The sequence below is a fragment of the Chionomys nivalis genome, chromosome 1 (genome assembly GCF_950005125.1).
Source record: "Chionomys nivalis chromosome 1, mChiNiv1.1, whole genome shotgun sequence".
In the NCBI taxonomy this organism is placed as follows: Eukaryota; Metazoa; Chordata; class Mammalia; order Rodentia; family Cricetidae; genus Chionomys; species Chionomys nivalis.
In genome coordinates, this window is record NC_080086.1 from 13,066,977 (window position 1) to 13,084,274 (window position 17,298).

Sequence of the window (17,298 nt, forward strand, 5' to 3'; positions counted from 1 at the left end):
ACACACATTAATAGAAATGGGTAATCAAGATGTGAGAATTAGGCAGTAAGAAGCTAGAGCTAATGGGCCAAGCAGTGTTTAAAAGAATACAGTTTGTGTGTTGTTATTTTGGGGCATAAGCTAGCCAGGCGGCCGGGAGCTGGGTGGCAGGAAAGCAGCCTGCAACTCCTTCAACACAAACATACATATAAAAGAAAATTATTTTAGAAATAAAGTTGGTAGACAAATTATTTTCATAAATTTTCTTCCAAGAGTTTTTTATTTGTGCACATGAGTAGTTATTAAAGTTTATGTTTGTGTAGATAGTCAGAAAATAGGATTTTAGAAAATTTTCTCATTGCCCAATCAACACACACACATGTCAAGTCCATGTTTCACTTTTCCATAAATAATACTGTGAGTATTTGCTTCATTTGCCATCACAATTGCAAAAGTGAAAGAAAAAATTTAAAATCCACATTTAACAATTAAGTGGATAGGATATTCTATCATGTGTGGTATGCATATACACATTTTCTTTTTACAGAGAAGGCTTAGCCTGGTTCCAGTCTTTCAAGGTTACAAATGTTACCCAAGTAAGCCTGTTTGTAGGTTGTTTAAGAACATCTCTTATTATCTCCTAAGAATGGAAGAAATCTTAGAAACAGGACTGTTCATCAGTGAAGCTGTAGGTCTTAGCCTTCTCAGAAGTTAGACTGTTTCAATTGCTGCATGGATTGGTTGTGGTGACATTGACAGCCAGGGCCACATCATTTGGTAAAGCCCCTCTGTTGACGTCTCTTTCTACATGCTTGCTCTCTCCAACCTCATAGATTGTTAACAGAAGTTTCCATCCCACCCAGTCCCACAGCTGTTTAGTCCCAAGGAAACACACAGAAGCCTACATTAATTATAAACTAGTTGGCTTATTAGCTCAGGTTTTCTTATTAACTAACTCTCACATTGTACATTAACCCATTATTCTTGTCTGTGTTAGCCACGTGGCTTGGTACCTTTTATTAGCAAGGCATTCTCATCTTGCTTCTTCTGTGTCTGGGTGATGACTGCAGACTGACTCTTTCCTCTTCCCAGAATTCTCCTGTTCTGGTTGCCCCACCTATACTTCCTACCTGGCTACTGGCCAATCAGCATTTTATTAAACCAGTACAACTGACAAACCATTCCAGGGTACAAGACCATTGTCCCACAGCACTACATGATTCTCCATTCAGGCCCCAGGTGAACAGATTCCTTCTATTCCTCCTGGGAATCAAACAACCTGAGCACAGGCAGGTGCCAACCACATGGCATGGAACTTCCTGCTTCCAGTTAAATGTATAGGGAAGGACACCTCCTCTGACCTGTGGACCTGATCCCTCCCAAGTGCTCTTTTCATGTTGTTGTTGTCTGTCCCTCTATGACATTAATTACTCTTTAAACAAATCTCTTACCCAACTATCAATTGATATCATTGATCCACTTAAACCCCACACCTGAAATCCATTCCTCTATTAATTTCACATGGCCATATTTTGATCTTGGCCAGCCCAACCAACAAAAACTAACTTCCATGGTTATTTTATATTATTTGGGTTGCGAAATTGAGAATTCAACATCCTTAGAGTATTAGTATTGTATTTCTTTGACACAAAGTTTTTAGTTGTGTCTGTTGTTCTTTTTCGTTTGTTTCATTTTTATTGGTTTCCTGAAATAACCATACAGAAAAGTCAATTTGTTTCATGTTCTTTATGTATATTACCATCTAGTCATACTCATACATACCTAACATTTTCCTGGTTTTGATTATTTTGCTTTTAGACATGAGTTTGTTTAATTCATCTACTGACCTACACAGTCAAATCCACCAAGTAGTTTCCATAGTGATTGTTATTGTTGTATTCATCTTTGGTTGTGGAGGGTTTTTTTGTTTTTCTTTTTTCTTTTTAGTGTGCATGTGCACAACGTAGAGACCAGTGGCCTTCTAGCATCCCGTCTAACCTTCCACATTTGAGCGGAGGGTCTCTCTGCCCTACTGCACAGACCAGGCTAAATGGCCTACAAGCTTCTAGGAGGCTCTCCTGCCTCTGCCTCTCTTCTCACCTGTAGAAGTGCCAGGATTATAAATGCTTTTCACCACATCTAGCTATTTTATTTGAGGCCCTTGGCTACAACTCTAGCATTCTGATCACCAGACCCAAATGACAGGTACATTTACCTTATATGTCATCCCCCCGCTCCCATACATAACATATATGCAGAGGACCTAGTTCAAACCCATACAGAGTCAGTGTTTGTCACTTCAGTTTCGGTGATCCCCTATGAGCCCTGCTTAGCTGATTCTGTGAGACATGGTGTCCCTTATCCTTCTAGTTCCTACAGATCTTTCTCCCATTAGTCTGTGGGGTTTATCTGCCTCTTCCTGTATTTGACTGTGATTTTCTGCATCTGCTCCCTTTAGTTGCTAGATGACTCCCTCTGATGACCCTTGGATGAGGCACCACTCTATGGATATAGTAAAATACCATTAAAAGTCATTCCATTGACTTTTTTCAACTTGTGTTTGGTTCCATCCTGGATCTTTAGATATTCTGCTTCTGGTTCCAGCCATCATGGCAGTGTCAGGCATGGGCCCCCTCCTCAAGTTGGTCCAGACATGGGATGGCCATTCCCACAAGCTAGGCACCGACATTATCCCAGCACATTTTCAGGCAGGACGATTGTAGGTAGAAGGTTTTGTGGCTTGGTTGATATCCCAGTAGTACTGCTAGGAGCCTTGACTGGTTAGAGAAGATGGCCAGTTTGGATTCCCATATCCCCCATTACTAGGAGACTTTGCTAGGACCACTCTTATAGATTCCAGAGTTTCCATTGCATTAGGTTTCTACATCACTCCCTAAATGCCCCCCCCCCCGTTCCAGTCATCTTTCAAAGTATTCTCTCCCTCTGTCCCTCCTATCACTCACCCAACCCTTCCTATTTTCATCCCACCCACCCCCAATCCACCCACAAAATCTATTAATTTTCCCTTCCCAGGGAGATCCATGCATCCCTCACTGAACTCTTCTTGTTACTTAATCTTTCTGAGTCTGTGAATTCTAATATTATTATCGTTTACCTAACAGCAAAGGTCCATTTATAAGTGAGTACATACCATGTTTTTCTTTCTGGGTCTGGGCTACCTCACTTAGGTAGTTTCTTCCACTTACCTGCAAATTTTATGATATCATCATTTTTAACAACTGAGTAATACTCCATTATGCAAATGTACCATTTTCTTTAGCCATTCTTCAGTTGAGGGGTACCTAGGTTGTTTCCAGTTTCTGGCTATTATAAATAAATCTGCAATGAACATGACTGAACAAGTGTCCTTGTGGTAGGATGGAGCATCCTTTTAGTATAGGCCCAAGAGTGATATAGCTGGGTCACAAGGTAGATTGATTCCCAATTTCTGAGGAACCACCATATTGATTTCCATAGTGACTGTACTAGTTAGCACTCCCACCAGCAATGGAGGAGTGCTCCAGTTACTCCACATCCTCACCAGCATGAGCTGTCACTTGAGTTTTTGATCTTAGCCGTTCTGACAGGTGTTAATTTGCATTGCCCTGGTGGCTAAGGATGTTGAACTTCCTTTCTTTGTTTCTTAGCCATTTGAGATTCCTCTATTGAGAATTCTCTGCTTAGATCTGTACCAAATTTTTTAATTGGGCTATTTGGCTTGTTCTCATCTAGTTTCTTGAGTTCTTTATATATTTTGGATATTATCCTTTTGTTGAATATAAGTTGGATGAAAATCTTTTCCCATTCTGTAGACTGCTGTTTTGTCCTTTTGACAGTGTCCTTTGCTTTACAGAAGCTTTTCAGTTTCATGAGGTCTCATTTACTGATTATTGTTCTTAGTACCTGTGCTATTAGTGTTATGTTCAGGAAGTTGTCTCCTGCATCAATGCATTCCAGTTTCTCCTCTATCAGATTCAATGTAACTGGATTTATGTTGAAGTCGTTAATCCACTTGGACTTGAGTTTTGTGCAGAGTGATAGTCCATTTGCATTCTTTTACATGTTGACATCCAGTTAGACCAGCACCATTTTTAGAAGATTATTTCTTTTTTCATTGTGTATTTCTGGCTTTTTTAAAATCAAAAATCAGGTATTCATAAGTGTGTGGATTTATGTCTGGGTCTTAAATTCCATTGATCAACATGTCTGTTTTTATGCCAATACCATGCAGTTTTTGCTAATTTAGTTCTGAGTACAACTTGAAATAAAGAATAGTAATACCTCTGGAAGTTCTTTTATTGAACAGAATTGTTTTAATTATTTTAGTTTTTTTTTTTGTTTTTCATATGAAATTGAATGTTGTCCTTTCAAGATCTGTAAAGAATTGTGTTACAATTTTTATTGGAATTTTGTTAAATCTGTAGATTGCTTTTGATAAGATGGCCACTTTTTACTATGTTAATCCTACCAATCCATGAACATGGGAGATCTTTCCATCTTATGATATCTTCTTCAATTTCTTTCTTCAAAGGCTTGAAGTTTTTGTCATACAAGTCTTTCACTTGTTTGGTTAGAGTTACTCCAAGATATTTCATATTATTTATGAAAGATATTGTTTCCCTGATTTCTTTCTCAGCCCATTTGTCATTTGTGTATAGACAGGCTACTTGTACTTGCCATTGTACTGAAAGTTTTAGTAGCTGAAGGAGTAGAATTTGGGGGGGTTGCTTATGTATACTATCATATCATATGAAAATAACAATATTTTGATCCCTTCTTTTCTAATTTGTATTCCCTTTCTCTTGGAGTCATCTCAATCATTGGCAGGAAAGTGAAATCTATTAGGCAGAGGCTGCGTAAAAAAAAGTAGCCAGTTTCTCAAGTCATAGAGCCTGTCACATGGGCATTTGTGCTTTTGTTGCAGGTGAAGAACATGTCTAACAAGAAATAGAAAATGTGTATGTCAGACTTTGGGGCCCTGTGAAGCCCGAAGACAAGGCAGAACATGACATTTTTGTTTTTATGATACAGAGCCTGTAACTGGAGAGGAAAAAATGTATTTTTCTGTCTTATGAGAAGTCTTGCTATTTGGAGTGCAACGTGTGTCACCCTATATGTTTCTAATATAGGCTTCAAAGCTTTATATCTGCTGAAAACTATTCCAAGAACCTCATGTTGCCTTGAGATTGAGTCTCATAGATTGGGTAGGGGCCTTGCATGAATAGTGTGTTTGGAGAAGAATTTGAGTCAAGTTATTCTAGACAGTCATCCAGAAGCTTTTCATGTTATAAGTTGAGTGATAATGGTAATAGTTGCATTTGGCATCAAGAAGGGGCAATCAGCATGCTTGGGTAAGAATGGAACAGGAGCTTTCTGAGTGGTGTCTCACTTTCCTACCCAGGGCCTCCACACTTCAGTCTATAGAATAAATGGAAGAACTCTCTACAGGAGTCTGTAATCTTTTTGTCTCTGAAATGGTCGTGGTAACGAGACAAACAGAGATAGTTTAATGAGTGTGTATAAAGTCCAGTATTTCAGAATAACTGACATTTGCATTTTCCTTTCTAATTTAAAAACTTCTCTTAAGCAACTTGGAGTGACCTCTTACAAAAGCTTCTTTAAAATTGATTTCAATGAGCAAATAAATTGAGGTTAGCAAACCCTCTAGGGAGATGCTGAACAATGCCACATATTCTGAATGTTCTCTTACTTCAATAGTGCAACAGTCCCCGTTAACCAGCTTGGTAGATCACTAAATAGAGTACCTAGGGTTCCCTAGGAGGGCTTATGTAGGCAGAGACTGCTCATTTGTTTCCTGGCCACCCAGACCCAAAATAATCACACAGAAACTATATTAATTACAACACTGACCAATCACTTAAGCATATTGCTAGCTAGCTCTTATATCTTAAATTAACCAATTTCCATTATTCTATATTTTACCACGGGGTTCATGGTTTCCCAGCAAGGTTCCCAGGCATTTGTCTCCTTCATTGGCTATGTAGCATCTCCCTGACTGCCTTCTTTCCTCCTCTATCTGCTTGGAATTCCCACCTTACTCTATTCTGCCCTTCCATAGGCCAAAGAAACTTTATTCATTAACCAGTAAAGGTAACACATATACAGAAAGACTTCCCACATCAGGTTTACAAATACCATGCAGTAAAGGGGCCATCAGTGGCAGTCTTCCTCCTGCTAACTTTCTGCTCTCCTGTGCTGTGTTCTGGAGAAGTTTCCTTAGCCTCCTTCTCAACCTGATGTCTTCACTTTGTCTCCTTCTACAAGGATGCTCCCAACTTCAATCAGCCCCTAGAAATGTCAGGTGAAAAACGGCCCAAATGTGAATTATGACAATAAAAGTTTATAAGCTACTAAAATCAAGTTATAGCACTAAGCGCTGAGTCAACTGACAATGTTAAATGGAACATTTTACAGCTGGTCCTGAGATAATGATAAAAAAAAAATGGCAGACAGAGCATGACGAAATAACAGACGGGAAACAAGCCCCAAATCATGTCCTGGGTATCTGATTGCTCTGTGAACTCTCTCTCAAGAGGGTAGCGAAGGTGATGGCCTGAAGTTAATGGTGGTCTTTTTTGTGCCCAAGCTTTTCCAGTCAGTATCTCTTTGATTCCTATAAGAGCAATAAAAAGGAAGGTATTTCTGTCACTGTTCTCAAGTGGAGAAACTGAGGCTTAAACCATCCAGTTATTTGATCAAAAACAATTATCAATAATAGAGACAAGATTTAACTTCAAAGTCTGCCCCAAGCCCAGAGACTTTGAATGACTCCCTACACCCAATATGCCTCCTGCTATTGAAAGACAAGTTTTAAATAAGCAACATTTAGCTTTTATGAAGACTCTGTCGAACCAGAGGCTTCGTTTTTGTCCCCAGCTGTCAATCCAGGCAAGGGTTCTGTTTACCGTGGTGCTTCCCACAAAAGCAAGCTTTATTCAGAATGTTAAATCAGAATGCACTGAAAATCTGTGGGGCTCATGTGAAGATCAGAGTTATTTTAAAAAGTCAGATGTTTACAAAGTCAGAAGGAATACAGAGCAAGGCCTAGTGATATAAGTCTCCATGGCCAGCTACCCACAGAGGGCAAGGCAGGAAGATTGCATGTTCAAGTACTGTGTGGGCCACACAGCAAATTCAAGGCAAACCCAGAAATTTGTCAGAACCAGAAATTCAAAATAAAAATAAACAAATAAAAACATGGAAAAACAGCCTAAGAAGATAGATTACTGGTAAAGAACCTATTTAGCATGTACAAGGTCCTAAGTTCAATCCTCAGAATCAGATGATAGATAAATAGTTAGATAGATGATAGATAGATAGATAGATAGATAGATAGATAGATAGATAGATAGATAGATAGATGATAGATAGACAGATAAAGGTAGGTGGTAGTTAGGAATTAGAATAGGTAATATTGAAACCTGGTATTTTATTTTTTAAGTAACCACACTTACAAAATGTTTAATGAATAGCTTGATATTTCCATTTACTTCCTCTAATCTCTTGGGACAGTGTCCTCCCATTTGGTTCCTCCACACTCCTATATACCAAGTCACAGTGGTTCTTATTCATGCCCGCTATGTCCCCAAGGACAGATGGAAGTGTGCTGTCATGCCCAGGGGACTTGATACGGCCTCCCAAAAGGCTGGTATTTGCTGTAATTGCAAAATCTCTTAGAAATATGATGTTTTACCTCTAAAGGTATTTCAAAATTTATATTCTTCTCCCTCATTTGACTTTGTTATAATATAAAGATAGTCTTTCCAATTACTTATTATGGACCGAAATTCATGCTCCAGGAAGAATTAATGTCATGTTAATTCTCAGACTTCGCATGCTCCTTGCAAACCTCTTACCCCAGCCAGAGTAACACGATGATAAAATGGTATAATCACATGACACATGAAGTGCTGCAATGAAATGGAAAGGACAGAAATACGACTGGGATATTAATTCAAGAGAAAGAGAAAATAGTACTATTTGAACAGGCTTAGTGGGGTAGCTGAGTTCTTTCTGAAAATAAGTGGTGTGTTAGCTCACCTTTCCTTGACCTATACTCTGACTCCCCCAGTCTAATACAGCTTTGTTCACTGCACACACATGGGGGGCCAGAGAGACAGACACCGAAATCCAGAGAAAGAAGGAAGAGGTGGGGAACCGAGGGACAGAGCCAGATTCAGAGAAGGAAGAAAAAGAGAGAAACGGGGCTACCATATTCATTCACAAAAAAACAGGAAGATACTCAGTGCAACCATTCATGCAAACACTAGATGAAGACGTCATCATGTCACTATAGTAACAGAATCAGGCATTTCCTTTATACGGGTACACAAATTAGTAAGATGAAGAAAGGCTGGAGAGATGGCTCAGTGGATAAGAGCACTGGCTGTTCTTCCAGAGGTTCTGGGTTTCTTTCCCAGCACCCACATGGCAGCTCAAGACTGTTTGTAACTCCAGTCCCAGGGGATACAACACCTTCTTCTGGCCTTCTAGAATACTGAGTGCACATGTATGTGAGGTCAAAACACCCATACACATGCAATCTGAATAATAATAATTAATTCATTAGATGTGGTAGTAAAACATATAAAACAGCTCTAAACTCAATGCTTTCCATTGAAGATAGCATCTGGAACAGCAGCCCAGACTGGCCTCAGCCTCCTGAGGAGCCTACTGCTGCCTCTGCCCCGTGAGCTGGGATTTCAGCAACAAATTTATTTATGGGGTTCAAGAAACAGACACAATAATTTCAAACCATGATTCCACGGTTGTGCCACAGTATGTTCCACTGGGAAGTTAAATGACAGCGGCTTTTTTTCTAATACTTTTATTGTGATCAAACCTCTTTGTGATGGTGAATCTTTTAAATTTTATTTTATTAATTTTTTGATAATTCCATACAATGTTTCTTGATCATATTCATCCCCCATACCTTCTCCTCACCCTTCCCATATCTATCCCTTCCTTCCCAGTACTCAACTACATGTCCCTGTTTTTTGGATTAGTCTGTTCTTCAACAAACTGAGATCATGACAGAAAGCTACAGCTGGTCAGAATGCAGAGCTCAACTGACTATGGGGAGCCTGGCCCCAGTTAATAAATTTACCACATAATGTGTACACCTAAGGCACGGGAAACACTGAGAGAGAGGGCAGAAAGGATTGTAAGAGCCAAAGGACAAAGACATTTGTTCATTTGTTGTTAGACATTCTCTTTTAGGAAGGAGAGAGAGAAAAGACCGCTGAATGGGAAGTGGCACACTCAATCACAGCTGCCTTAGTGAGGCTGTTAACCTAGCAGAACATTTAACCCAAATCCCATTTGAAAGCATCAAATCCAACCTGAAAGTGTATACTTCCCAGGGAGATACCTTATAGCTCCAGAAGCATTCTGTAGTAGGCGCAAAGTGTTGCACTGAAGGTCAAGGCCTTCCGCACAGATGCGAGTTGCTATGGTCCCACACCTCTTCAGTAACACCTTGAAAGCCGTGAATCTAAGAGGGAAGGAGACCCAGACACTGGCACTCAAACCTTCTTGTTTTCATAATGTCAAACTCTATCAGGTTTTCTAGCCACTCAGAACTGCAGATGGACCTTTCCTACATAAATAGATTTTCCTTTTAAACATTCCACAATCCTTTCTGGTTTTAGAGCATTGGTTAAAATTGGGTATTGTGTTTATAACATGTATGTTGTATTTTATGTAGTATGTTAAATAGTAAGCAGTACATCCAAATCCATCGAGGAAGCTGGATTGATGGCTCAGGTGGTGAAGCCCTCGTCCTGCAGGTGAGGTGTGTCAGGGCTCTAGAACCCCCACAAAAGGCAGGCATGGTGGTGGCACAAGCCTATAATCCCAGAAATGGTGAGATAATAGGTAGTCACAGGCAGAGTCCAGTGTCCAGGTCCAATATCAGCACAGAGGCAAATGGAACCATTACTATCTCTGTTTTTTCTAAAGGCATGGCACGCAGCATTAGTGTTCTCATATGTCAGTTGCTTAACGATAACTATTCCTGCCTCGCCATCAACCATAAGACAATTGACCAGCACAGAGAAACCCTGTCTCGAGGGGGGAAGAAAAGACAATTGACCACCTGTAAAAGATGAGCAACAAAATCTTGATATTGATATTAGATAGGCTCCTGTCTAAATCTAGAAAGTTCCTCTGTCTTTTTTTCCAGAATCCGGTAATTCATGCCATATGTCCTCACTCCCAGAAAACAAAGCTGCTGCCTTCCAGAAAGGTAGCACATCACCCCTCCTCCCCCATTCATCCCAACCCTCATCATAATCCTTAAGTAAAGAAAGTAATTCCATCGGCAGCGCTCATTCTCTAGCGGGGCTGACATCTTTACTTTCGATTTTGCTTGGTCCCTTCTGATCTTACACTAGCAAAAGCCCTCTTCTAGCTTCTAAGAAGTTTTTTCTTGTGTCTCATGATTTAGCTCATGCTTATGTATGTAAGAATCTTCCATATTTTGACTCGTCCCATTTACTGTTCGTATCGTGACATGGACGAATGTCGGAGTCACGCAGAATTACACTGGAATACCTTCTCCTGGTCTGTGGGATTCCACTGTCTTTTCATTGACCTGATCCCATAGTCCAGGATCTACAGTGTCCTTTTCAGGAAACCTGGAATTATAGTCTGTTACTAAACCCCATCATCTCGCAGCTGGGCTTTGGACATTGTTGCAACACTCTTATTTCAGAAACGGAGTATCAGCTCAGTACAGGGTACGGCTTTCCCTAGCTTTAGGACCACATTAGTCCCTGCTTAGCTCCTGCTGCAGGGACCCTCATGTCCTTGTTAAGCTTTTTATTCAGGGTCCTGATTTAGGTGCCACTTGTAAGGCTATGCAGTTCTGTGTCTGTGAGACCTGGGATCGGAGAACCTGAGAGAATTGGTGGGGCCACTACCATATAATTCAGAGACAACCTTCCTTCGGTTCCAGTGTACCTTTAGACACGAATGTGCCAAAGAAAGCAATGCTCCGAGGAAGGTTGTTTGACTTCAGAAGAGCATAATCAGGAAAACGTAGAAATAAACATCAGTCAGCACATACTAAATCTTATCAAAGCAGTCCTTTCCCAGAACCTTCTCAGGACAGACCAGTTTAAATACCATGGCCTGGCACATACTGTAGATTCTATGTGGGAAAGCACAAAAGCAAGGCGGGAGGCCATATCCAGATTCAGGGTACACTGGCCAGACTGGATTCTACAGCTGTGTTCTGACATCCAACAAAAACAAACATGGCTTATAGTTGTCACAGGGGGCGCAAGGTCATGTCCAAGAGCAATCCAGGGAACAAAATGCACCTGAGTTAAAGGCCCTCTGCCTTTTCCCCTGGAGCCTCTCTCACAGTTCTCCAAGGCATGCTTCCCATGAGTCCATCTTCTGACCGTATTTCGACATTGTAAGCTCTCCAGTTAGCCTAGCCTACATGGCAGAGTTCCAAGCCAATAAGATCCTGTTTTGATCAAAAGCTTAAAGGAGCCCAAAGCCTGACTTAACTCAAAGTTATCCCCTGACTTCCACTACACATATTCTCCAGGCTTGTGTCTGCTCCCACCACACGGAAATATGCACATATATATTTGTGTGTATATATATATATATATATATATATACAAACACGCAGAAAGCATACATTGAATAAAGATTGATTCCGTTGTAGAAAGAGGAAAAAAATCATAGCAAAGCCCAAAGTCAAGAGTTAAAACTTAGTAGCAAATTAATTTCCTCGAACCTTGAGTGATTCCATAAATACTCAGTCTGATGCTATAAGGAAGCAAAGACCCTTTGTTGCATTATTTTTAATACTAGAGTAATTATCATCAGGTCCAAGAAATCTCCGCATCAATCAGAGGCTAATGCTATCTACACAACATGTACAGCGACATACCGAGAATCCTGGCTTCACTCTGTTTGCTAAAAGGTGTGATATCTATCATCTCCGTGTGTCATCTGACTGGTTGTACAGTTAGACATGTAGAAGACAATCTGATCATAGGAAAGAGCTTTTAGTCATTCAAAATGTATTTACTGCATATGTTAGGCATAGTACTAAACACAGAGATTTGAGAATAACTAGAATGAAGGAGACATGCATAGATGAGGCAAATTAATATCATGATCGAGATTACCCTACAGCCCAGGGGAAGGTGCTGCTACCTTTTCAGCCTGATATGATGGGGTGTGCTGCTTATCATTTTTCTATATTTCCGGAATTAAATGAATTTTGGTAACGAAGTTTCAGACGAGCTTTCTTATGCAGGCTATATTACTGAGGCGAACAATTCTCTGTGAATCGCAGGATAATAAAATATTCACAGAAACTTGCAACTCTGCAGCTGAATAACAATTACACGTTTGCTCCAAACAGGCAATTGGTTTCCAAACACATTAAACAAAGGCAATTTAGAAGGCTTCTTCTTCGTGCTGGCATCCTTGACGCTGCTGAATGTCCTGGGATTCTGGAGGGCTTCACGGGGGTAAGTGTGTGGGAAGAGGAACGATTTCTGACTCCATGAAATATTGGTCTGAGACTCATGAGTGAGCCAATGGGATCCCGTATGCCATGACGAGACAAATTAGCATCCTGCAGAAATTTAATGGATTATTCTGAGCGAAACTTTCAGTTTAGACCCCCCTTATCCACCAGTTCTCACAATGAATACATGTTTTATTCCATTCTAAAGCATGCTATGATGCCGAGGTGGTTTCCTTTATTCATGATCGACTATTTTAGACTTACAGGTTACAGTTAGAGGTAAGTCATTACCTCTAAAAACAAATATCATTAAGCAAACAGCTAAGAATTTAATGACCCTAAAGATTTGGGTTCCAGTCAAGCCTTTAAATCAGCAGTGGCCATTTCAAGGTCAATAGGTGGAAATCCATTCTAGCAGTGGGTCTCAACCTTCCTAAGGCTGTGACCCCTTAATACAGCTCCTCATGTTGTGGTGGCCCCCCAACCATAAAATTTCTCACTGCTACTTCATAGCTATAATTTTGCTTCTGTTATGAATCATAATATAAATATCTGATATACAGGATATCTGATATACGACCCCCCCAAGGGGTCACAACCCACAAGTTGAGAACCACTGTTTTAGAGACTCACCTAAGTTGCCAAAATAGTGTAATATCATCATCTTTGTGCATAATCTCACTTGTCTTACAGTTAACATATGCAAATTACTGCCTAATCATGGAAATACTTTTCAGTCACGCAATGTCTACTTGCCAAGGATCCCCCATGAATCAGGCTCATATGTATCATCTGCTATCATCTATCCATTGATTGCCCCACCTCTCTCTCTTACTGACATATTCTAGCTGTGCGCACAGAACAAGCAGCCTAACCTGTTCAAGTCCTACTTGTCACCTCTTCCTTGCCCAAATCTTTTACTCTTCTACCAAATGTCTTTTATTCTTCTACCAAATATCTTTTGAATCAGCATCCCGGTGACAGATAGGGGCAGCAAACCAGAAGTTTGCAGAGTCAAAAGTCAACAGATGCTCAGAGTGTTGTACTGCCCTGATCTCCCTGAGCTGAGGGTCCACTGTGGGAGATATTGAAACACTGCAAGGAGGGTGGGCACCACACCTAAATTTGAATAGCCCCACTTAGTATGATTATTTCTTGGTTGCCAAAACACATAGGTTTGACCTCTTTCCCACAATATGGAAGTTCTCTAAATGCCAGGCTCTTAGATCACAAAGGAAACTAGAAAATTGGTCTCACAAGAAACTCCAACAAGGATTTGTAGGAAACAGGTTTTGTCGTGAAAACAGAAGTTGAAGACATGTGCTCCTTCCCTCCAGTCACTGTCTCCAACCCCAGACGCTGAGTCCATCTGCCAGCTTGTAAGGTCCAGTACCACCTCTCCAGTTTCCATTTTGTAGTCTTTGTGTAAGAATTTGTCTTTGTCCGGGCAGCGGTGGCTCACACCTTTGATCCCAGTGCTTGGAAGGCAGACACAGGCAGATTTCTGAGTTCAAAGTCAACCTGGATTATGAAGTGCTACATAGAAATATCCTGTCTCCAAAAACAAATGAAAGAAAGAAAGGAGAAAGGGAAGAAGGGAGGGAGGGAAGGAAGGACGAACAAACAGAAGAAAGAAAGAAAGAAAGAAAGAAAGAAAGAAAGAAAGAAAGAAAGAAAGAAAGAAAGAAAGAAAGAAAGAAACTTGCCTTTGTCCTTCAGAGAAGCAACCTCCAGAGTCAGAGATGTCAAGGTCAGTTCCACAGTGTATGAGCAATGTAAACACCAGCACACTCCTTAATCCAGCCATGCCTTGATTTCTTCACCTCTCACTGTGTTGCAAGGATGCTTAAAGTTGAGTAAATACTCAAAAATATTAGCAACACTAAAGTGCCTCCCCATCTGGCCTTATGCACCCCTTTATTCTGCTTTATTCTTCTCATGTTTATGCTGAGATATGGTCCAGTTGACCATGAGCATGATCGAGTCCAAGTCGGTCTTACTAGGGAATCTGGCTTTATCAGCTCATCATGCTTGCATGCACTCAGCCAACCTGTTAAGCAGTGTTCCAGGCACTAAAGAACCAAGGAAACTCCATTAGAACAAAGGGAACGAGACTGGTGTCCAATCCAAAACATTCAGATACCTTTGGTTGTTGAGGGAGAGCTTTGAGGTTGGTGAAAGAAAGAGGGAAGAATGAAAGTGTCCAACACCAGAGATTAGCACAAGCACAGATCAGGGACTTCGAACTAAGGCAGGTTTGATTGATAAATAAGTCTCATTCTGTCCAAGTCTTACGTAAGCCATAAGGATGTTTTTTACACTTGAAATTTAGTGTTCTAGTGTGTAAAATGGCAACAATCTCTCCTTCCCAGACTAGTATGGTTGGAGAAGATACTCAGGGCAGGAAAGTTTCTCTGATGTTAGGGGTGGATGGTGGACATTTTTAAAATGTGGTCACAGACTCCTTCTTTGACAATGGTCTCAGCACCAAATTCATGGTACATCTAATCAGTAGAGTACAATCTGTAGCACATTTGATGAGCCCTTAGAGTCCAAGCAGCCATGAAATCCACTGCCAATAAAGTTTCAGGGTTTCTCTCACTAGCAGTACAGAAGAGACTTACAGGTGGTTGTTAAAGAACACCATCCTGCTGGTCATAATGGTGTGCACTCCTCTATAATCCCAGCATTTAAGAAGCTAAGGCAAGAGGATTACCCCAGTTCAAACAAGACTAGACTACAAGCAGGTCCCAAGAGAGCTGGGGCTTCATGGTAGTACCTTGTCTCAATAATAAGAGAGCACTCTCTAAAGGTCCTTATGGGATCCTTACTGTGTACTAAATAGAACTCCCCTGTCCTTGTACAAAGACTACCTCTTAAATAATGACCCTCGCAGTGCCATCAGAAAAGGTGGGGAAGCACCGGGAGGGAAGTCAGTGATTTATCAAGTCACCTCCATCTGCTCCTAAGAAAAATTCACTTTCTTTCAGTTTTAGATATTGTAATCTAAATCATTGTAAAGCCCAGAGCATCAGTGAAAGAAATCATGAAGAAACTCTTCTCTGTGAAAAGTCTCTGAAGTTTTATGGCAGTATGCTGGAAGCATCGTCAAGTATTGATCTTTGGGAGACAGCCCTATGAAACTGGATTTGACTCCGACTGGTGAGCACTACTAGTCATTATTTCCTTCTTCAGCCGAACACTTTATAGATGTTATTGGGAAAGTCAACATAAAAGAAAGCCACCATGGATGCTATCTGTTTATTTACCAGGAATAATCATGATCCTCTAATAAACTTTTATGCTTTTGTATTAATGTACTAAACTAATTAAGTGATTTCAGTGTCTTGGTGATTATTTTGTGACCAGAAAATGATTATTTTTTTTTCTATGCCAACATGTCAATCATTATTATATAACCTTCACAATGGTTCCACAATTGAAAGTGACAAGCAATATTTACTTATAATTTTAATGTCAGCTAAGAAATGCTATGTTTAAAAAAAAAGAAATGCTATGTTTGTATTTTTTTCTTTCTGTACATTCACTAATTATTTATTAACCACAAATAACACATGGCTAGGTAGATAATAAATGTATATATAATTCTGCTAGATGTGATCTTGTTATTCCACTAAAATATATCTCAATTAAGGAAAAAATTCTGAATTTAAAGGCAATGTTACTATCATAGAGGTAGCTTGGTATGGTTTCATTTGGTCTTGTTAGGTTGGGACAAGGTCTCACGCAGTCCAGGCTGGCCTCAAACTTAACTATGTTGCCAAGGATGGCCAACAAACTAGAACTGCAATCCAGGTGCCTCTGTGCCAGGCTTTTATTATTATTATCATTATTATTATTATTATTATTACTATTGAATAAAATTAATGCCCTGTCCCTTTGTCGAAGTTTATCTCAGTCAGTTTGGTTTTGAGTCTCCTACTCCAGGTGACTCTTTCTTGCCCCCGCAATGCCTGCTTGATAAACCTAACCTGAGTTCTTCCATTCTGGTACCCAGATATTGAAAGTCCTCACTAACTACCTCCATCCACTTCCCCTCCTGGACTACACTGGATTGAACAAGAGCCTTTACCAGGTCATTGCCAGTGATGGTTAACTAAGCACCCCCTCCTTCTGATGCAGCCAATGCTTAAAGTGTGGAATAAAAGATGTAGCCAACTTGACTGGGCTTCAATATGCGTTTTTAAATGTTCTTCCAGATGTAAAAACCAGGTATTTTCCTATTCCAGCTATCTGCTATTTGCTAGTTTGTTCAGAGAACACGTCCATGTGCACAGAGCAATTCTTCCCGTTTGTTTGGAGGACGTGTCTGTGTGCACACAGCAATTCTTCCCCACAACTTTTTCAGATTCTTTGCTTTGCATAAATCCCTGGCAAAGCAGCGAGGCAGAGCCCGATGCTCTTACAACTTTCCTTGCTGTGAAAGGTTAAATGCCAAGCTTGCAATTTTGGGCTTAATGAACACCCCAAAGGAGCCTCGTTAGCGCAGTATCTAGCGCATTGGTCTCATAATGAACACCCCAAAGATCAAGAAAGCTCCAAATGCCTCGTGTTGGTGTAAATGAAAAGCCATAGCCTGCTCTTGCTTTAGAAAACGGCCTGGCATGGCCTTGGCCCTTCCCCAACTTTCCCTTCATCTCCTTAGTTTCTACATTGTAACAGGAAGAAAGGAGTGTTCGTCACGCTCTCCCTCTTCCTTTGCAATGAAAGATCTGCAGAAATTAGAAAATTGACCCAAAGCAAGCAGCAGAGGAGCTGAGAACTCGCACGTTGGTGTT

General features: G+C 40.4%; 1 protein-coding gene across 1 annotated transcript in view; it reads left to right on the forward strand.

The window, feature by feature from the left end:
- Positions 1 to 15,640, forward strand: part of Slc15a5 (solute carrier family 15 member 5) — a 106,612-nt gene extending 90,972 nt beyond the window's left edge. Inside the window, exons 8-9 of the mRNA XM_057792753.1 lie at positions 12,392 to 12,500; positions 15,496 to 15,640. Coding sequence (XP_057648736.1) covers positions 12,392 to 12,500; positions 15,496 to 15,640 — 254 coding nt within the window. The remainder of the gene's footprint in view (positions 1 to 12,391; positions 12,501 to 15,495) is intronic.
- The last annotated feature ends 1,658 nt before the right edge of the window (positions 15,641 to 17,298 follow it).